General features: G+C 38.4%; 1 protein-coding gene across 6 annotated transcripts in view; it reads right to left on the bottom strand.

Annotated features, from left to right (window-relative positions):
- FUT8 (fucosyltransferase 8) overlaps positions 1-23,435 on the bottom strand; it is a 352,844-nt gene that overhangs the window by 5,384 nt on the left and 324,025 nt on the right. For all 6 annotated transcript variants that reach the window (XM_025391950.1, XM_025391955.1, XM_025391953.1 and 3 more), the window contains 3 exons: positions 15,682-15,928; positions 13,360-13,536; positions 4,061-4,211 (listed from right to left, as the gene is read on the bottom strand). In XM_025391950.1, the coding sequence (XP_025247735.1) occupies positions 4,061-4,211; positions 13,360-13,536; positions 15,682-15,928 (575 nt within the window). The remainder of the gene's footprint in view (positions 1-4,060; positions 4,212-13,359; positions 13,537-15,681; positions 15,929-23,435) is intronic.

Raw genomic sequence — 23,435 nt, 5'->3', positions numbered from 1 at the left:
TTGGTAGAATGTTTTAGAATATGGTTGCATAGCTTTCAAAATTCACTTGATGCACTTGAAAAAATGCTAATATCGCCTCCAATTTTCATATTAAATCCTGAGGACTGTGCTATTCAATTTATGAGGCTTTTAGGACAAACTTGGCTTTGAGAAACAGATCTGATGAAGGAATTCAGAAAGCTAAGAGCAATAATCGTAACAAAATTAGAGAGCAGAGCCACAGTGTTGGCTTTTAAAAACTTTTCATTGAAGAAGAGAGAATTCCCCTACCTCACTTAAGGACATAAAAGAAAGATTAGAAGCCTGAGACTGAGGGAGATGGGCATAAAAATTTCTGAGAAATCTCAATTAAGGTGCCATGACAGTTTTGCCTGCAGTTTTCCAAACACGTAGCCTTGCATTTTTCCTTCTAGTATGGCATTTCATTCCTGCGGTATTGTCTACAATAGCTCATGGTCAACAGGTCAACTCTTTCCCACTACTGTTATACGGTATTCCTCAAAGGATAGTGTATAGGAGACAGAAAGTTTACATGAGTAAAACTTAAAGATTGTTAAAGAATTATGAAGGAGATATTTAACTTGTATCACTTCCTAACATCTCTTGGCACCTGAAATAATCATCGAAGAAAGTTGAGAGTTGGTTATCCATGTTTTTATTCTGGGCTGAACATATTCTCAATGTTTATCTTTTGTCACTCTTCTGGATGTATGGCTTTAGTCTTCCTCCATTTTCCAGAATGCTTATGACATATATAGGAAAGTCTGAAAATTAATTTCACTAAGGTCAACACACACACATTTACTTGAAATACTAGGCCTTCATTCACCTTTTGGGAATGAAGAACTTTTGTTTCTGAAAAATCACATCATATGGCAATATTCTCTTTCAATAAGCTAAACAAAATGAAGTTGAGGTGGTACACTGGCCCAGAGAAATGTACATGCTGAATGTTAACAGTTCCTCTTCTTTACGGACCCTAAGCATTGCCCATGACCACAAGTAGAGCTAATGGAGTCCTTGAAGAGCTCGTTTCATGCTCCTTCTAAAATGTGAGAGCATTTGAAATGAAAGCCATGTGAAATGAAGAAAGCCATGTCTGAAATGAAGCCATGTGAAAAAGAGCTGCAAAATAAATACTATAGAGTCTAACAGGCAGAGATATTCCTATAAGTATTCATATATATAATAATAGCAGCTAATGTGTTTAATACTGTATTGCTAGGTACTATTCACAGTGCTTTACTTTTTATAACTTTTTATAACTCCTTAATCCTCACAAAAACTCTATACTATAGGTACTATTATTTTTTCACATGTAGAAAAATAAACCAGTTAAGAGATACGCTAAGTAATTTGTTCAAGGACACACAGCCACTAATTGGTCAAAGTTGGACTCAAACACAGATATCCCGACTCTATACCACAGGTTGTCTCTTTCTTGCTCTGTGATCAGTGGTCAATGGTTTGGCATTTTATCCCATCAGTGACTTTTTCTCACCCTCTATTGGCAATGACGACAAGATATTTCTAGGGCATTTTCAAACAATTCCAATTTTGGTTTTGGTAAGGGAATCTATATAATAATCCTGCAAACAATTTCATTCACACTACAAAAACATTAAACTTTACTGAATACTTCTGTACTAAAAATATCTGAAAAAAATCCTGAGGTAAGCCCAAAGATTTATCACTGAATATGGAATTATTCTACAATTTCAAATGCTACAGTGGTTAGTCATCAAATAAGGTACATGATAAGGAGGTAATCACATTAGGCAAACTGCTACTCACTATAAAAATGGAAGGTATTTTTACTGTTAAACTTTTATTATGAACCCTAACATAAAATATTTTGAGTTATTCAAGTCTATTTTGGGTTATGAAATATTATTTTAATTTTGCTTAGGTTCAAATGAGTGAAATTATTTTGGGCAAACTTTGACTGCCAAGAGTTTTTAGGAACAACATGATATATAAGTATGAGCCTTATTCCTTTGGATACAGAAAGTCTTCTCAGCACCACTCCTACTTCATATGAATTGCTTCTCTGGACCCAAGGTCTGAATACACTGAGGTCGACATTATGCATAAAACCAAACAAAGTAATAGAACAATATTCTCCTCAATCCTAGACAGAATTCTACCATCATGAAGTGACAGAGATCCTGATTTCTAGGTCAAAATTGGAGTTATGAGGATCCAAAATTCTAAAGTACAACTTCAAAAAGGAAAAAAAAGAGTAAAGAAAAAAATTTTCTATTCCAGAATAAGCCTAATGGTATTACTAAGGAGGGTTGGAAGAAGAAAAGCAAAACATGAGTACAATCCTGTAAGTCTCAGTGCCTGCCTACATGTGAGATTGGTAAACATTTAGACATGTGTAAATTTATTTAATTTTAGAATCTTGTGACTAGAACAGTGACTCTCAACCAGGGCAATTTTGCTCCATAGGGGACATCTGGCAATGTCTGGAGACATTTTTGGTTGTCATAATTTGAAGTGAGGGTCTTACTGGCCAGGGTGGCTGCTAAATATCCTACAATGCACAATATGGCTCCTCACAACAAAGAATTATCGGGTCTAAAATAGTGCCTTGGTTAAGAAACCTGGACTAGAGGAGTTGACTTCAGGCAGGCCTAAAATCCAGGCCTACAGAGAAGGTGGCATACCTGGGGAAGTGACTCTTGATTCACTCATTCTAACAATAAGCATCAAGAATGTTTGGAGGTTGTTACCAGTTACATGTACCTGTTGATCAGGCAGATGCATAGTCAAGACTCTCAAAAACAGTTGGAAGGAATCAAGAAGTTATAAACCTTGCACCTTTCTTGCAATAAGAATGGAAATGAGAGTTTCTTAAAAGATAGGATCCGCACCCCAATTAGGGAGAAACATCAATAGTGGATGCCTTCATGGGAACTTGAAGACATTTTCCCTTCTGATTAAGATTGCTGCTGTGTGTTCTGTGCAGCTATCTTTGGGTAGTAAGTTGTGTTCTTATTCCATATTAAAGGAATCTGTAACCTTTGCCTGGCTAGGTATCTTTCCAAAAATCGTATCGCCATCCCATGACAATGTATATTGTCATGTAATAAGAAAGTATCCATTTCCTTTTACTCTCCGCAGTATACTCTCGTAAAAATGATGTGGCTTTCCTTTTTTCACATTTTCTTTTCTCTGCCTCTTCTCGACATTTAAACATACACTTATCTTATACCAATTTGTATGTTCTGTTAATTATTCTCTAGTTATTTCATGTGTTTATTTTGCTTATTAGATTCTGGACCAGGGCAAGAACTGTATCTTCAATCTCCTTTGAAATCTCCTCTGCATCTAGTATAATTTTGAGTGTATTTAACAGCTGGTTGAATGAACTAACCAATAATATGTGCATAAATGAGAGAACAGAATAAAATCCACTATAAATATTGTTATTCTGATATTCCACAGGGCATATAAAGCTGGTTGGACCCTCATAAAAACACATACACCACACCCATAAAATATAATCATCTGCAACAATTAAATTCAAACAATGATTGTGATATTGTGTTTCTTAAATTTAACATACAGTTTCTCACTTGGTAGAAATGTAGTAGAACTTGAAAGGGAATTACATTTACTCTCTTTTCTATAAAGCAATCAACTGAGGCAAAATTCAGGACATTTAAGCCTCTCAGTATCAGTGCACTAATGTGTAGAAATGGATGGATTCTGGTTACATATTGACTATATGCAAAATTAGAAAGTATTAAGTAAGCTTAATTACTTGTTGTTTCTGTTAAATGCTGTGAACAAGCCAAGTACTTTAAACAACTCCAGTAACTGGCTTCAGTGGAGATGTAGTCAGCCATTACTTGCAAACAACTAAATATTCAGTGCACATGAATGGGTATTTTATGGGATCTTTTCATTCTTCCACAAAAGGGATCATTACTGAGTATCAGAAAAATTGCACCTGAGTCACAATAATGAACATTAACAATACAAATAATTTTTCTGACTCCTATACAACCAAAAAGTATTGGTTATTTTAAAATGCCCTACTGACACTTACCTGGGATGAAAAAGTACACACTAGGAAGTCTGCCTGAGAGAGAAAATGTATATCCAGGATTACTCCACGAAGTGAATTTTCTGTGTATCGGTTGTGCAGTCCAGCTGACCAGGAAATAGAGTTATCACTAATAAATTCATAATTGGGGTACCTGAAAAAATAAATTAATTTATAGATGGTCATAGATACCACACAGTATCCTATCAGAAGGTAGACTTGCTGCTTGGACTAAGAGCTTTCTAACAGAAAGGAGACCTTTAATTATGGCATTTAACAGTATAGTTGATGAGACATCTTTGAAGTCCATCAGTGGGGCAGAAACCATTCTGGAATGCCCTGTATGTTAAACTTTATTGGCATATCATATAAAACACATACACACATCAAAATGTCCTTTATCAACTCATGAAATAGTCGAAAATTGAAATCTCCTTTTTCTTTTTGTAATGAGTGACTTTTAAGAGTTTATTCAAACTTCTTTCATATTTGGTCACTGAGCTTTTCCTTTAGAATATAAATGTTGTGATAAAACCTCATTAAAATTTTTAATTTAGAATTTTTGATCATTCAGATTTGGATTAGACTTTGTAAATGTCTTCTTCATTGACATTACAAGTTAATAATAAAAAGAAGAGACGAATATTTTAAAAATTTGTGAGAACTAACAGTCTCCCTTAACCTGCATCCTTCTTGAAGAATCATCTACTCTTACCTAATGACAGTAATAGCCTATTCTAATATTTATGGAAGCAAATTCCATAGATGCCCACCAAGTCATATTTTGGTAGTCTTGCTAGAGATAGAGTGTGTGTTTAAAAGTATTCATATAGGATGTCTTTTGAAGAGAATCTGGAATATAATAGAGGAGGAATAAATATTTTCTGGAGGAATAATAGTTCCTATATAGAAACCCTGAAGCATCAGGAGTCAGTTTACATGTTTGTCTTTCAAACAGTATTCCAAAAAAGGTTAGGACCATGAGTTTTTTTTTTTCTCTGCATCACAGCATCTAGCACTCCACACAATGCTGTGTGAATAAATACATGAACAAGTGAGTGCTACCTATGCCTGGGACTTTCCCTAATCCCCTAAGAGCTGTTTCAGTTTCTCTTCATTTCATGGCCACCAAGGAGCTTTCCCTCATTGCCTCTGTAATAATGATTGTAAAGGCAAAGTCTCTGAGCACTGTTTCAGACTGCTATTCAGTGTTCAAATCCATTTGGCCTCATTATTTTTGACAGTTTGCCCTCTTCAGCTCAAAATCAAGGAGATGAAGAAAATGTCACATTTGTTCTGAAAAGAAAACAACCAGAAATAGTTTTAATGTGATTCTTGTGAAGCTGCATACCCAGGCATGGAGCAGAAACAACAACAAAGAAATATGAAATGCTAGAGGGAGAAAGAAAGGGGGAAACTGATAAAACCAGTACAGGTTTTATCCTTGAATAAAGACTAACTTTGTCAGCATGGTTTGGATGTTCAGTGAAACAAAGGAGTGATCAATTTACCAAGAAGTAACACTAACATTAATGGTCTTCCTAACTAAAAGAGCCCTCTCTGGAACCAAATCAAAAGGGTACCTATGGCTGGGTGTGGTGGCTCATCCCAGAACTTTGGGAGGCTGAGGCAGGCAGACTGCTTGAGCTCAGGAGTTTGAGACCAGCCTGGGCAACACAGTGAAACCTCATCACTATTAAAATAAAAAAATAAAAAAAAAAAAAAAGGTATCTAAGCTCCTCAGGCCCTTCTCTACATGCAAAAGAATTCTCAGGCCTATCGCTATGGCTTCATAAATGATACCTAAGTGTAAAACAAAACAAAACACACACAAACAAAACAGTAAATAATGGAAGAAGGAAACTTTACACCTTTCATAATGAGCATGAAACTTTTTGCACAAACATGCTTCTTGTCTTTTGCCCTCAAGTATGTCAGTGGAGGAATTCTTCTACCCTGAGGTTTCAGATTCTAGGAATTTTTTTTTTCTACTGTATAAAAATTTATTTTTATATCATCCACGAAGGACTAGCTTCCAGTTATAAACTAATATCTGGTGTTGTTTTCTGAAATCCTTCCCTTGACTGAGGAAGATACTTCTCTTTGTGACTTCACCATACCTGGTACGTAAACTCCTTCAGGAGACTTATCTAACTATACTGTAATTATGTGTTACATGTATATTGTCTACCTGTTGGTTACTCCCTGAGATAAGGAGCCACACATTATATTTTGACTTTGTATTCCTAGTGCTCTGTGCTGTGTCCAGCATATTATAGGAGTTCAACAAAATAGTGAACAAATATACCACTCATTGCTGATTCTTCATTTCACAGGGCAACCAAATACTTTACAAAAAACTTTTAACAAATGACAAGAACATTTCAATGTATCTACTTTTAGAAAGAACTCATCCAGCATTTAAAAAATAAAGAATAAACTCAATTTGTAAATATTTTACCTGGGAGACTTTTAAAGGCTTGTTTTTCTTCCTGGTTTAACCCCATCCCTAATCTCCACAATCCTTAGAATGCAATATTGGGTAGCCAACTTTAATAGTTCTTATTTCTTTGACTGTCAATGATTCTGTGATTCAAACACTGTAATACTGAACTACTTAAGAGATTGCCACAATAGCAATGGCTGCCACAGTCACTGGGATGAGGGTGGTAAAATCTTGTGGATGAACTCAATTTTTTTTTTTTGAGATGGAGTCTCACTCTGTTGCCCAGACTGGAGTACAGTGGCACCATCTTGGCTCACTGCAACCTCTGCCTCCCGGGTTCACACCATTCTCCTGCCTCAGCCTCCTGAGTAGCTGGGACCACAGGCGCCCACCACCATGCCTGGCTAATTTTTTGTACTTTTAGTAGAGTTGGGGTTTTACCGTGTTAGCCAGGATGGTCTCGACCTCCTGACCTAGTGATCCGCCCACCTCAGCCTCCCAAAGTGCTGGGATTACAGGCATCAGCCACTGCGCCCGGCCAAACTCAATCTTAACATGGAGAAATCTGAAGTGTAATACCAAGCCACAAAGCATTAACTAAGCATCTTCACACAGAAGCTATATGCATAAAGCTAATTTTAACCCCTTTTCAAAGAATAAGCAACACAGAAAATGGATTCTCCTCTGACTGTGTGAACACTATACATCATTTAAGTTTAATTTTTCATCTCTTCACCCTCTTAAAGCAGAAAAGTCTTACAATGATTACCTTGCACACTATATACTTTGTTAATAGATTAATTCATGCTTTTGGTCTCCTAAAACAATGGCAGAAGTTTTATGATTTGCTTAGGTATCAAAACCAATCCTGAGTGGTTTAAAGTAGAATTAAATCAGAGTAGAAAAACATTTAAGTAAAAGAGTAAATAAAAAAAACCCCATCATTTAAATCCCCAAGAAATGACTCAAGTCGAAAATAAAAATAAAAGGATTTACAAAGAGAAAAAAATTATGCATAAAAGGCTACTACTATATTTATAACAGAATATGGAGAAAATTGCTGCCTGGACCACCACTGGGAGGGGAGTTACAGCTGTTGGCTATAAGAAGGAAATTCTGGTTTTACTACTCGTGCAGTTCAAGTAGATACTGCCAACTGTACTATAAGGGTTGTTTGGTATAAAACTGTCATGCTGTGCTATGGATCAAAGCTGTAAAATGTTTATATCTAGTTGAGTGTGGTGGCATGTGCCTGTAGTCCCAGCTACTTAGGTGGCTGAGGTGGGAGGATCATTGAGCCCAGGAGGTCAAGGCTGCAGTGAGCTGAGATTGCGCTACTGCACTTCAACCTGGACCCTGTATTAAAAAAAAAAAAAAAAAAATGTTTATACCCTTGCATCTAAATACTTCCAAGTCCAGAAATCTAAGGAAATAATGTGGATAATTTTAGGCATATGTCATAGCATTACTTGTAAGAATGAAACATTGGAAATAACCTGACTGCTGAATATTCGGAGAATGGTTGGTCAAAAAGCAATGACATATCCGTACAACGTATATGTATGTAGTCATTAAAAAAGATGTGGCTGGGCGCAGTGGCTCATGCCTATAATCCCAGGATTTTGGGAGGCCGAGGTGGGCGGATCACCTGAGGTCGGGAGTTCGAGACCAGCCTGACCAACATGGAGAAACCCCGTCTCTACTAAAAATACAAAATTAGCCAGGAGTGGTGCTACATGCCTGTAATCCCAGCTACTAAGGAGGCTGAGGCAGGAGAATCGCTTGAACCTGGAGGGCAGAGATTTCAGTGAACCGATATCACGCCATGGCACTCCAGCCTGGACAACAAGAGTGAAACTCTGTCTCAAAAAAAAAAAAGATGTTTAGGCTGGGCATGGTGGCTCACGTCAGTAATCCCAGCACTTTGGAGGACAAGGTGGGAGGACTGCTTGAGCCCAGGAGGTCGAGACCAGCCTCAGCAACATGTGATCCTGTCTCTACCCACAAAAAATTAGCTGGGCGTGATGACACATGCCAATGGTCCCAGCTACTCAGGAAGCTGAGGAAGGAGGATCTCTTGAGCCCAGGAGGTTGAGGCTGCAGTGAGCCACGCTTGCACCAATGCACTCCAGCCTGAGTGACAAAGCAAAAAAAACTAAACAAACAAACAAAAAAGATGTTTACAATGACTGTTTTAGCAACCTGGCAGAATGGATCTATTGCTGTATTAAGTGAAAAGGGTTTATATTATAAAGAATTCAATTAACTACAGGAATGCTCCAGTTAACAACGAGGATATGTTCTGAGAAATACATCATTAGGCAATGTTATCACCACGCGAACATCATAGAGTGTATTTACAAAAACCTGGATGGCACAGCCAACTATACCACACCTAAGCTATACATATATACCCACCTAGAATATATGGAATGCTTATTGCTCCCAAGCTACAAACCTGTACAGCATGTTATTATAGTGAATACTGAGGGTACCTGTAACACAATGGTAACTATTTGTGTATCTAAACATAGAAAAGGTACAGTAAAAGTACAGTTTTATAATCTGTGGGACCACCATCACACAGGTGCTTCATCACTGACTGAAATGTGGTACATGACTGTATTAAAAAATGAGACTACATAAATGGGATTGAGGATAATACTTTTTCCTTGCTTTGGTAATGATATGGTTTGGCTGGGTCCCCAAACCTTGCCTGTGCTGTTCTCATGATAATGAATAAGTCTTACGAGATTCGATGGTTTTAAAAACAGGAGTTTCCCTGAACAAGCTCTCTTCTCTTGTCTGCCACCACGTAAGTCACGCCTTTCACCTTCCATCACGATTGTGAGGCCTCCCCAGCTATGTGGAACTGTAAAGTCCATTAAACCTCTTTCTTTTGTAAATTGCCCAGTCTTGAGTATGTCTTAATTAGCAGTGTGAAAATGGACTAATAGGGTAAATTGGTACAAGAATTGGAGTGCTGCTGAAAAGATAACTGAAAATGTGGAAGTGACTTTGGAATTGGGTAACAGGCAGAAGGTGGAACAGTTTGGAGGGCTCAGAAGAAGACAGGAAAATGTGGGAAAGTTTGGAACTTCCTAGTGACTTGTTGAATGGCTTTGCCCAAAATGCTGATAGTGATATGGACAATAAAGTCCAGCTGAGGTGGTCTCAGATGGAGATGAGGAACTGGAACAAAGGTGACTCTCGTTATGTTTTAGCAAAAAGACTGGCAGCATTTTGTCCCTGCCCTAGAGATCTGTGGAACTTTGAACTTGACAGAGATGATTTAGGGTATCTGGATTATAGGTATCTAAGCAGCAAAGATTTCAAGAGGTGACTTGGGTGCTGTTAAAGGCATTCAGTTTTATAAGGGGAGCAGAGCATAAAAGTTTGGAAAATTTGCAGCCTGACAATATGACAGAAAAGAAAATCCCATTTTCTAAGGAGAAATTCAAGCCAGCTGCAGAAACTTGCACAAGTCATGAGGAGCTGAGTGTTAATCACCAATACAACGGGAAAAATGTCTCCAGGACATGTCAGAGACCTTTGCAGCAGTCCCTCACATCAGATGCCCAGATGTTTAGGAGGAAAAAATGATTCTGTGGGCTGGGCCCAGGGTCCCTCTGCTGTGTTCAGTCTAGGGACCTGGTACCCGTGTCCCAGCAGCTTCTGTCATGATAAAAAGGGACTAAAGTACAGCTCAGGATATTGCTTCAGAGGGTGGAAGCCCCAAGCCTTGGCAGCTTCCATGTGGTGTTGGGCCTGTGGGTGTACAGGAGTCAGGAACTGAGGTTTGGGAATCTCTGCCTGGATTTCAGAGGATGCATAAAAACACCTGGATGCCCACACAGAAGTTTGCTGCAGGAATGGGGCTCTCATGGAGAACCTCTGCTAGGGCAGTGCAGAAGTGAAATGTGGGGTCAAAGCCTCCACACAGAGTCCCCACTGGGGCACCACCTAGTGGAGCTGTTAGAAGAGGGCCACCGTCCTCCAGACCCCAGAATGGTAGATCCACCAACAGCTTGCACCATGCACCTGGAAAAGCCGCAGACACTTAATGACAGCCCATGAAAGCAGCGGGGAGGGGGTTATACACTGCAAAGCCATAGGGGTGGAGTTGCCCAAGGCCAAGGGAGCACACCTCTTGCATCAGTATGACCTGTATGTGAGACATAGAGTCAAAGGAGATCATTTTGCAGCTTTAAGATTTGACTGCCCCACTGGATTTCGGAATTGCATGGGGCCCGTAGCCTCTTTGTTTTGGCCAATTTCTCTCTTTTGGAATGGGTGTATTTATCCAATGCCTGTATCCCCACTGTATACAGGAAGTAACTAACTTGCTTTTGATTTTATAGGCTCATAGGTGGAAGGGACTTGCCTTGTCTTGAATGAGACTTTGGACTGTGGACTTTTGAGTTAATGCTTAAATGAGTTAAGACTTTGGGGGACTGTTGTAAAAGTATGACTGGTTTTGAAATGTGAGGACATGAGATTTGGGAGTGGCCAGGGGTAGAATGATATGGTTTGGCTGTGTCTCCACCCAAATCTCATCTTGAGTTCTCAGGTGTTGTGGGAGGGACCCAGTGGGAGGTAACTGAATCATGGGGGCAAACCTTTCCCCTGGTGTTCTCGTGATAGTGAATCACAAGATCTAATGGTTTTAAAAATGGGAGTTTCCCAGCACAAGCTCTCTTCTCTTGTCTGCTGCCATGTAAGACATGCCTTTCACCTTCTACCATGATTGTGAGTGCCCCCCCGCCCCACCAGGGATGTGGAACTGTAAGTCCATTAAACCTCTTCCTTTTGTAAATTGCCCATTCTGGGGCATGTCTTTATCAGCAGCATGAAAATGAATAGGGTATTTACCAACTTGCATATTTTTAAGTGAGCATGAATTAATTTGCTCACCAAGAAAACATGAAAAAAAGCTTGTGATGCATTCAAGAACAAGTGAAAGAGCAGACAAAATTAGTATCTTTTTCTTCAACCAAGCTACAAATTCAGTTTGGTGTTTTAAATTGAAGAAACATGGCAAACCATACTTTTTTTAAAATTGTGTTTTGTGCCCAAATGTTCATTTAATCCCTCTTACATTAACTCATTCGTATGCCTGGCTGATTATTTGCCCTTTGTTTACATATATACATATCTCAGTGTGTGTGTGTGTGTGTGTGTGCGCGCGTGCACGCATGCACGCATGTGTATGGTAGTTGTGTATACGTGCTCAAGAGAGGGAGCCTTGAACAAAAAAGGCAATTTGCTTCAGGTTCATTTGGATTCTTCAGAGGTAGAAAAAGGATTTAAATTATTATCTAATGACTTAGATTAATACCTGCATTACAGTCCTCATTCTAAATTTATTTATTTTCCTCACTCCCATTTGAAACATGGGGGACAATAAATACATTAATTAAATAGCCAAAAAGCTTAAATGATTAATTGTCAATGTTTCCAAACTGATGGGATTGAAATCAACACTATTTAATATTTACTGGGCATTTAACTACAGCTAGGTATTATATCCAAAGTACTTATAAACTAATGAAGGAGACAGAAGTAAGCAAGTGCTAAACACTACAACAGAGGACTGCACAGAGTGGGGGACACAGGCCAGTCAAGGGTTCAGGGATGACTTCTGGAGGAGATAGTATTGGAGCAGAACTAAGACTAGAATTTTATTCTCCTTAATTTCCTACTTTCACATACATTTAATACATCCTTCATTTATTGATGGTAAATAAAGACCAACTCCAGGTTTACTCAGATCCTATAAGAAGTATCCAATTAGGATTTGTGCTTTATCTGTGTGTTTTCAGAATACCCCATGTTAACCCTGTAATAGTGTTACTCAAACTGTAGGGTAATTGCTTATTCCCCTATTAGATTTGGGAATTCCTTGACAGCAGGGAGTATCTTGTTTATCATGAAATCCCCAGCACCCAGCACAGTGCCTGAAATACAGGCAAGCTCAAAAAATAATTGTTACTGTTCCATACATACTAGTAGTCTTTATTCCTCAACTTACAAAACTTACTTTTTGATTCCTTACCTTTCTTTAGTATAACTTTCAAATTCCAGAAATTATTATGAGACAAAACTCTACATACGTGTTCAGTTGCCTGTAATTGTTAATAAAGACAGTGAAATCAAAACGGTAAGCACCTGGTTTTATTGCTAACAGTCTGTATAGCTGGCTAGTGTTACTGACTGAATGTTTACATTTGCATAAACTCCTATGTTGAATCCCTAACCCCAATGTGATGGTGTTTGGAAATAGGACCATTGAGAAATAATTAGGCTTAGATGAGGTCATGAGAGTGGGGCCCTCATGAGATTAGTGTCCTTATACGTAGAGACATCAGAACACTTCCTCTCCTGGTCACAGAGCACAGACTGAAATAGTGGCTGCTTACAAGCCAAGAGAAAATGAAATCTACCTTGCCAGCATCTTGATCTTGAACTTCCCAGCCCCAGAACAGGGAGAAATAAATTTCTGTAATTTAAGCCACTCAGTCTATGTTATTTGTTATGATAGCTCCAACAGACTAATGAAGATTTTAGTACCAAGAAGTAGGGTGATACTTTTAATGATGATAATGATTATTGCTGGTGACAATACATAAGTCAGTGGTCCAGTTCATTTTAGACTTCTAATAAAGCATTATTGGATATGGCTAATAAAAATGCTTTGATTAGACTGACAGTTATACAAGTATATAGTCACTTGAATTTTTAAAACCCTAATAATTAGCAATAATAATATACAAAAATTACAAGTCATGGGAAGGAAGAATTCTTTTAAACTGAAAGAGACAGCCCCACTCTAGAATCACCAGTTGGTCTAACTTACTTTGTTTTTGCCTCCTTTAATAAAGAAGGGTCATCTGTGGCCAAATACACTCTTTTTTTGTCCACTTGCATTCTGCGTGCAAGAAGCTGAAAATGTTCTTCAACATGCACCATGTACTCTTCAATGGGATGGAAGGCAGCTTCTGTTCCCACTTTGTCCGTGCGTCTGACGTGGACTCTGGGGGAGAAATTCAGATTCTGCTGGTAATGTACTGACACTGGGTGCTTTCAGGGTACTTAATTTATACCCCTACTTATGGTGGCATTATATGCATTTTTAACAGATTTTTCTTTCATTTTAACCATTAGAAAAAGTAAAACACATAGTATTTTAAAAACTCAAAAATACATATTCTAAATATATTTGCAGGCTAAATAATACAAGTGGAATTAGAAAGTAAGTAAAGCCTTTGAAGAATGATTTCTTATAGAGAAAATAATTCATATCTTAGGAATAAATGGGAGATTCCAGAGTTGCATTTCATACTAGGCAGCAACCAGCTGTCTGGAAAAAAACTGAATATAACTTAAGATTTTTGTTACCAGGATGATACCAGGATTCACAGCTGTTACTAAAGAACATTAGAGATATTATTTGTAAAGTTCTGATGCCAAGGGTTTTCCTCTTTATTTTACCCTGTAGAGTCACCATAACCGCCAGCTTGTAGAACTTAAAGTTGTCCCAGGAAAACACTGACCTGGATGAACTTTTATAGCACCGTTAAGACCGGCAAACCTTTTAATATTTTAAGTAAATGAAGCCGATTCCAGCCCTTCTGTTGTGGGCATAATGAATTTCCTTTCTCTGTTTTTCACCATATCAAATGAGTGCAGATACTGATTTCATCTGTCATATTTAAGAAAAGCCCCAAAACTGTAAAATTGGGGAAACAGATTCACACTGCCCTGTACTGAATAAGGCACTGACTCCCATAGTATTCTCTCTCCTCCCATCTTAGTGTTTCCAAAGTCACTTTTTTTTTTTTTAAAGACAAGGTCTTGCTCTGTGGCACACATTTTCAGAACATTTTCAGCAGTAGCGTGATTACGGCTTACTCCAATCTCTGTCTCCCAGGCTCAAGTGATCCTCCCACCTCAGCCTCCTGAACAGCTGGGACTACAGGCATGTGCCACCATGCCTGACTAATTTTTGCTTTTTTTTTTTTTTTTTTTGATATTGATGGGGTTTCAACCATGTTGCCTAGGTTGAGTTTTCTCAAACTTCTGGGCTCAAGTGATCCACCTGCCTCAGCCTCCCAAAGTGTTGTGATTATAGGCATGAGCCACTATGCATGGCCCCAAAGTAATATTAATAGAAATAAAAATAACACTTTATTTTCATAAATTAAAAGATCCTCCTGAAATCTTGCCTTCCCCACCCCACAAATTACTAAATCACTATTCATATGTAGAAAAAGGTAGATTTACATGCCTTTAGGTCACAGTATATGGGTATGCCTTAGGCCAAGCCTAAGGCCAGTTTTTTATTATGAATCTGGAGTGAAGGTTTGATTTCACTAGAGTTACTCTGCCATCTTCATGGCTATTCTTTGCTTTGCATTCCAGACTATAACCCAGATGTGGATAAAATCATATGGACATCTATTCTATCATCTTTTCCTTCCCACATCCTTCATAATCACCCTTTCTCTGGGGAAACTGGAATTGTTCAGTGTGCTCTACAGAGATGAAGTGGGCAGAACAAATGATTCCACTGAATTTCAATCAAAAGTTACATGAGAAGAAATACGATTTGATATTCTGACTTCAGATGTACCTTCTTTAGGTCTAACACTTAGAATGGGGTCAATAACTTCTCTACATATGAAGACTAAGACACAAGGAAAGATGTGGGGTGGGAAATATGAAAATAAAAATAAAAAGAAGCTGGACATGGTGGTACATGCCTGCAGACCCAGCTATTATACTTGGGAGGTTGAGGTAGGAGGATCACTGGAGCCCAGGGTGGTCAAGGCTGCAGTGAGCCACTACACTTCAGCCTGGGTGACAAGAGTGAGACCCTATCTCAAAAATAACAACAACAAAAGCCAAAAGAGAGCTGTGATAAGAGGAGAAAGAAGCAAAGGAAGAGGAGCACTGGAGACAGTAATAGGGCACTACCAAGAAACTTTCTCAGCTATTCTAAGTAAACAAACAAACAAAAAGAATAGTCTCCATGTGCCCTTAGGATAGCTCTAGAACCTCTGTTCTTTGGTGGGACTATAAAAATTGAACCATATATTGTAAAATTCACAATATGTTGTAAAGATACATAACCCTAACTACTACGTATCACAGTTTGAAGAAAAAATCAGATTCTTACCCAATAACTGGATGTTTGAAGCCAAGCTTCTTGGTGGCTTCTTCTATTTCTTTTTCTAGCCAAGGCTGTGGGCGGATCAAGTATTTGACAAACTGAGACACCCACCACACTGCAGGGTCACCATGCACTCGTATAAGTCGATCTGCGAGGTCTTCTGGTACAGCCAAGGGTAAATATGGAGGACGGGGATGAAGACTGTCTACAATAGGAAGCTCGACCACTTGAACATTTTTGTCCTTCACTTCACCTGACAATATCAAAACATATAATTGTTACTACATGGTATTTCTTATACATCTACCATTCAACAAGAACTTATTCTGAGTGCTTTCATCCTCATAGCAACTCTAAAGAAGTATAATCTTCACTTTACAAAAGAAGTTAAATAACTTGCTCAAAATACCAGAGCAAAAGTGACGGAGGTGAATTTCACATGCAGATTAGTCTACCGCTCAAGTCTCTGGTCTTTTCTAAAAATTTCTATCATAACATGCTGTCATATCAACACCTCATGGTATCTAGAACTCAAAGTTATCTCATCAAAGAATAACAGTAGACACAGCCAGCTAGCAAAGTTCTGTTTTTTATTATTGTTTTGGAATTAGAAAATAAAGTGTTCTCAAAGCTTCTAGCTTTTCATTACAGCAAATTGCTCTTGCATTACTTTCATGACAGAACACAATGACTCTGGAAACACCTGAAGATTATAATTAAAACCCAATCATCTATATCTTTTAAAGAAAAAAATTAGATAATTCTAGAGTCTTTTTTTTTTTTTTTTTAATCTATTGGAGGGAGATGAAGCAAGATGGCTGAATAGAAGCCTCAACCAATCGCTGCCCCCACCACAGAACACCAAATTTAACAACTATCTACACAAAAAAGCACCTTCACAAGAACCAAAAATCAGGTGAGTGATCACAGTACCTGGTTTTAACTTCGTATTGCTGAAAGAAGCACTGAAGAGAGTAGGAAAGACAGTTTTGGATTGTCTATGCCACCCCTTCCCCACCCCCATGCAGTGGCCATGTGGTGCAAAGAATCTGTGTGCTTGGGGGAGGGAGAGTGCAGTGATTGTGGGACTTTGCACTGGAACTCAGTGTTGCCATGTCACAGCAGAAAGCAACACCAGGCCAACTGGCAAGCAACACCCAGGCCATTAGCAAAGAACTCAGCCAATGCCCATGGAGGGAGAATTTAGATGTACCCTCGCCAGAGGAGAAACGTCCATCCCAGCGGTTGGAGCCTGTGTTTCAACAAGCCTCACCACTATAGGCTAAAGTGTCCTGGGGCCCTAAATAAACTTGAAAAGCAGTCTAGGACACAGGAACTGCAATTTCTAGGCAAGTTTTAGTGCTGGGCTGGGCTCGAAAGCCATTAGACCTACGGGGCATGTAACCTAGTGAGACACCAGCTGAGGTGGCCAAGGCAGTGCTTATGCCACCCTTTCCCTAATCTAAGACAGCACAGTTCACAGCTCCAAAAGAGACTCCTTCCTTCTACTTGAGCAGTGGAGAGGGAAGAGTAGAGGACTTTATCTTGCAACTTGGATACCAGTTCAGCCACAATGGAACAGAGCACCAAGTGGGCTCTTGGGGGTCCCTGATTCCAGGCCTTGGCTCTTGTAGGGCATTCCTGGACGTGCCTGGGCCAGAGGGGAGCCTAATGCCCTGAAGGGCAAGTCCCAGGCCTGACAGCATTCACCACAAGCTGACTGAAGAGCCCTTGGGCCTTAAGTGAACATGAGCAATAGCCTGGCAATAATCCCTGTGGGCCTGCAGTGGCCACAGGGAGAGACTCTTTTGCCTATGAAAAGAGGAGTGAAAAGTGGGAAGCACTTTGTCTTGTGGTTTGGGTGCCAGCTCAGCTGCAGGAGAACAGAGGACCAGGTAGGGTTCTAAGGTTACCAACTCCAGATGCTGGTTCCCAGATGGCATCTCTGGACCTGCCAGGGGCCCAGGGGAACTCGCTGTCCTAAAGCGATGGATAAAAGCCTAACTGGCTTTGCCACCTGCTCATTGTAGAGCCCTAGAACTTTGGGCCAACACAGGAGGTAGCCAGGTAGTGGTTACACTGGGCCTTGGGTGAGATCCAGTGCTACGCTGGTTTCAGGTCTGACCTAGTGCAGTTCCAGTGATGACAGCCACAAAAGTGCTTGTGTCACCACTCCCCCAGCTACAAGAGGCTTAGAGCACAGAATCAGAGACTCCATTTGTCTGGGACAACGTAAGGTAAGAGAATAAGAGTCTCTGCCTGGTAATCCAGAGAATTCTTCTAGACCTTATCTAAGACCACCAAGGTAGTACATCTGCAAGTCTGTAAGAACCACAGCATTACTGGGCTTGGAGTGCCCCCAAATGTAGATATGGCTACAATGACCAAAATCAGATCACAACACCCAATTCCCTTCAAATACCTGGAAAGCCTTCCCAAGACAGGTACAAAAAAGGCCAGATTGTGAAGACTACAATAAATACCTTCAATGCCCAGACACCAATGAACATCCACAAGCATCAGGACCATCCAGGAAAACATGACCTTAAGAAACAAACTAAATAAGGGACCAGGGACCAGAAATCCTGAGGAGACAGAGAGGTATGTGACCTTTCAGACAGAGAATTCAAGAGAGCTATTTTGAGGAAATGCAAAGAAGTTCAAGATAACACAAAGAAGGAATTCAGAATCCTATCAGATAAAGTTAACAAAGAGGATGAAACAATTAAAAGGAATCAAGCAGAAATTCTGGAGTTGAAAAATGCAACTGACATACTGAGGCTCTTAATAAAAGTCAACAAGCAGAAGAAAGAATTGGTAAGCTTAAAGACAGCCTATTTGAAAATACACTGTCAACAGAGACAAAAGAAAAAAGAATGAAAAACAATGAAGCATGCCTATAAGATCTAAATAATAGTTTCAAAAGGGCAAATCTAACAGTTATTGGCCTTAAGGAGGAGGCAGAGAGAGATAGGAACAGAACGTTTATTCAAAGGGATAATAACAGAGAACATCCCAATTCTAGATAAAGATATCAATATTCAAGTACAAGAAAGTTATACATCAACCAGAGTTAACCCAAAAAAGACTACCATTCAAGGCATTTAATAACCAAACTTCCAAAGGTCAAGGATGATGAAAGGATCCTAAAAGCAGCAAAATAAATAAATAAATAAATAACATACCATGGAGCTCCAATATGTCTGACGGCAGACTTTTTAGTGGAAACATTACAGGCCAGAAGAGAGTGGTATGACATAAACTACTGAGGGAAAAATTTTACCCTAGAATAGTATATCCAGTGAAAATATCCTTCAAGCTTTAAGAAGAAATAAAGACTTTCCCAGACAAACAAAAAAATGAGACATTTCATCAACATCAGACCTGTTCTACAAGAAATGCTAAGGGAATACTTCAATTTTAAAGAAAAAAGATGTTATTGGGCAACTAAAAAATGATCTGAAGGTACAAAACTCACTGGTAATACTAAGTACACAAAAAAAACCACATAATATTACAACACTGTAATTGTGATATGTAACCTATTGATATCTTAAGTAAAAGACTAAAAGATGAACTAATCAAAAATAACTACAGCAACTTTTCAAGACATACTTGGTACCGTAAGATATAAATAGAAATAACAGAAAGGTAAAAAGCTGGGGAGACAAAGTACAGAGTATTTGTTAGACTTCTTTTCGATTGCATGTTTGTTTACCCAATCAGTGCCAAATTGTCATCAATTTAAAATAACGAGCTATAAGTTATTTGCAAGCCTCATAACCTTAAATAAAAAAACATACAATGAATACACAAAAAATAAAAAGCAAGAAATTAAAACATACCAGCAGAGAAAATCACCTTCACTAAAAGGAAAATAGAAAGGAAGGAAAGAAGGAAGAGAAGACCACAAAACAACCGGAAAACAAGTAACAAAATGGCAGGAGTAAGACCTTACTTATTAATAATAACACTGAATGTAAACAAGCTGAATTCTCTAATCAAAAGACATAGAGTGGCTGAATAGATAAGAAACACAAAATTCAATGACCTGTTACCTACAAGAAACATACTTCACCTATAAAGACACGTGGACTAAAAATAAAGGGATGGAAAAAGATATTTCACGCCAATGAAAACCAAAAAAGAGCAGGAGTGGCTATACCTATAACAGATAAAATAGATTTCAAGAAAAAAACTACAAAAAGGGACAAAGAAGGTCATTATATAATGATAAAGGCATCAATTCATCAAGAGGATATAATTGTAAATATATATGTACTCAACATTGGAGCACCCAGATACATAAAGCAAATATTATTACAGCTAACGAGAGAGGTAGACCCCAATACAGTAATAGCTGGAGATTTCAACATCCCACTTTCAGAACTGGACAGACAGAAAATCCACAAAGAAACATCAGACTTAATCTGTACCACAAACCAAATGGACCTAATAAATACTTATAGAACATTTCATCCAATGGCTGCAGAATACACATTCTTCTCCTCGGCACATAGATAGTATGACAAGGACAGACCATAAATTAGGTCACAAAACAAGTCTTAAAACATTCACAAAATTGAAATACTATCAAATTTTTTTTTTTCTTTTTTGAGACAGGGTCTCACTCTTGCCCAGGCTGGAGTACAGTGGTGTGACCTCAGTTCACTGCAGCCTCTGCCTCCCAGGCTCAAGTGATCCTCCCACCTCAGCCTCTTGAGTAGTCAGGACCACAGATATGTGCCACTGCACCCAGCCTCAAGTATCTTCTCAGATCACAATGAAATAAAACAAGAAATCAATAACAAGAGAAATTTTGGAAACTATACAAACACATGGAAATTAAACAATATGCTCCTTAAATACCAGTGGATCAATGAAGAAATTAAGAAGGAAATTTTAAAAATTTCTTGAAACAAATGATCATGAAAACACAACATATCAAGACCTATGGGATACAGTGAAAGCAGTACTGACAGAGAATTTTATAGCAGTAAGTGTCTACATCAAAAAAGCAGAAAAACTTCAAATAAATCACCTAATGATGCATCTTAACCAGAAAACTATAGCAAATCAAACCCAAAATTAGTAAAAGAGAAGAATAAAGATCAGAGTAGAAATAAATGAAATTGAAACAATCATTAATGACCAAATGGGATTTATCCCAGAGATGCAAGGATGGTTGGGCATATGCAAATCAATCAATGAGACACATCATATCAACAGAATGAAGAACAAAAGCCATGTGATCATTTCAATTGATGCAGAAAAAGCATTTGACAAAATTCAACATCCCTTCATGATAAAAACCCTTAAAAAACTGAGTATAAAAGCAACGTATCTCAACATAATAAAAGCCATATACATAGATCCACAGCTAATATCACACTGAGTGGGGAAAAGCTGAAAACCATTTCTCTAAGATCTGGAACACAACAAAGATGCTCTCTGTCACCACTGTTATTCAATATAGCACTGGACATTCTAGCTACAGCAATCAGACAAGAGAAAGAAATAAAGGGTGTCCAAAATGAAAAGAAAGAAATCAAATTCTCATTGTTTGCACATGATATGACACCACATTTGGAAAAACCTAAAGATTCTACCAAAAAAAATTTAGTAAAGTTGCAGGATACAAAATCAACATATAAAAACCAGTAGCATTTCTATATGTCAACAGTGAACAACCTGAAAAAGAAATCCAAAACATAATCCAATTTGTAATAGTTACAAATAAAGTTAAATACCTAGGAATTAACTTAACCAAAGATGTGAAAGATCTCTACAATGAAAACTATAAAACACTGATGAAAGAAATTGGAGAGGACACCAAAAAATGGAAAGGTATTCCACGTTCACAGACTGGAAGAATCAATATATATATATATATTTTTTGAGACGGAGTCTAGCTCTGTCGCCCAGGCTGGAGTGCAGTGGCCAGATCTCAGCTCACTGCAAGCTCCGCCTCCCGGGTTTATGCCATTCTCTTGGCTCAGCCTCCCGAGTAGCTGGGACTACAGGCGCCTGCCACCTCGCCCGGCTAGTTTTTTGTATTTTTTTTAGTAGAGACGGGGAAGAATCAATATTTTTAAAATGCCCATACTATCCAAAGCAATCTACAGATTCAATGCAATCCCTATGAAAATACCAATGACTTTTTCACAGAAATAGAAAAAAAAATCCTAAAACTTAAATGGGGATGTGGTGGCTTACGCCTATAATCCTAACACTTTGGAAGACCAAACCAGGAGGATGGCTTGAGGCCAAGGGTTTGAGACCAACCTTGCAAAGATAATGAGACTCTGTGGCTACTAAATAAATAAATAAATAAATAACACTTACATGGAACCACAAAAGACACAGGATAACCAAAGCTGTCCTAAGCAGAAAGCACAAAACCAGAGGAATCACATTACCTGACTTCAAATTATACTATGGAGCTATAGTAACCAAAACAGCATGGCACTAGCATAGAAACAGACACATAGACCAATGGAATGAAATTGAGAACCCAGAAACAAATCTGTACATTGACACTGACATTGACGACTCATTTTCAACAAAGGTGCCAAGAACACAAGAACATACATTGGGGAAAGGAAACTCTCTTCAATAAATGATGCTGGGAAAACTGGATATCCATATGCTCAGGAATGAAACTAGGCCCCTATCTCTCACCATATACACAAATCAAATCAAAATGGATTAAAGACTTAAATCTAAGACCTCAAACTATGAAACCACTAAAATAAAACATTGGGGAAGCTCTCCAGGATATTGGAGTGGGTAAAGATTTCTTGAATAATACTCCATAAACACAGGCAACAAAGCAAAAATGGACAAATGGGACCAACTCAAGTCTGCACAGCAAAGAAAACAATCAACAAAATGAAGAGACAACCCACAGAATGGGAGAAAACATTTGCAAACTACCCATGTGACAGGGGATGAATAACGAGAATATAAAAGAAGCTCAAACAACTCTACAGGAAAAAATTAATAATCCAATCAAAAATGGGCAAAAGATCTGAATAGACATTTCTCAAAAGAAGACATACAAATGGCAAACAGGTATATGAAGAGGTGCTCAGCATCAATGATCATCAGATAAATGCAAATTTTAAAAACTACAACGAGGTATCATTTAACCCCAGAAAAAATGGCAAAATTCAGGCAATAACAAATGCTGGCAAGTATGTGCAGAAAAGGGAACCCTCATACACTGTTGGTGGGAATGTAAATTAGTACAACCATTATGGAGAACAGTTTGGACATTTCTCAAAAAGCTAAAAATTGAGCTACCATATGAGCCAGCAATCCCACTGCTGGGTATATATCCAAAAGAAAGGAAATGGGTATATCAAAGAGATACCTGAACTCCCATGTTTACTGCAGCACTGTTCACAATAGCCAAGGTTTGAAAGCAACCTAAGTGTCCAGATGAATAAACAAAGAAAATAAGGTAAATATACACAATGGAGTACTACTCAGTCATAAAAAAGAATGAGATCCTGTCATTTGCAACAACATGGATGAAACTGTAGGTCACTGTGTTAAATGAAAAAAGCCAGGCACAGAAAGATAAACTTGACATGTTCTCACTTATTTGTGGGAGCTAAAAATTAAAACAATTGAAATCATGGAGATAAGTGTAGAATGACAGTGACCAGAGACTGGAAAAGGTAGTGGGAGGTGGGGAGTAAGGTGGGATGGTTAATGGGTACAAAAAGTTGAAAAAATAAGACCTAGCATTTCAC

The sequence above is a fragment of the Theropithecus gelada genome, chromosome 7b, assembly GCF_003255815.1.
Source record: "Theropithecus gelada isolate Dixy chromosome 7b, Tgel_1.0, whole genome shotgun sequence".
Classification (NCBI taxonomy): Eukaryota; Metazoa; Chordata; class Mammalia; order Primates; family Cercopithecidae; genus Theropithecus; species Theropithecus gelada.
Note: the sequence above shows the minus strand (reverse complement) of the source record. Positions and strands in the feature narration are given on the sequence as shown.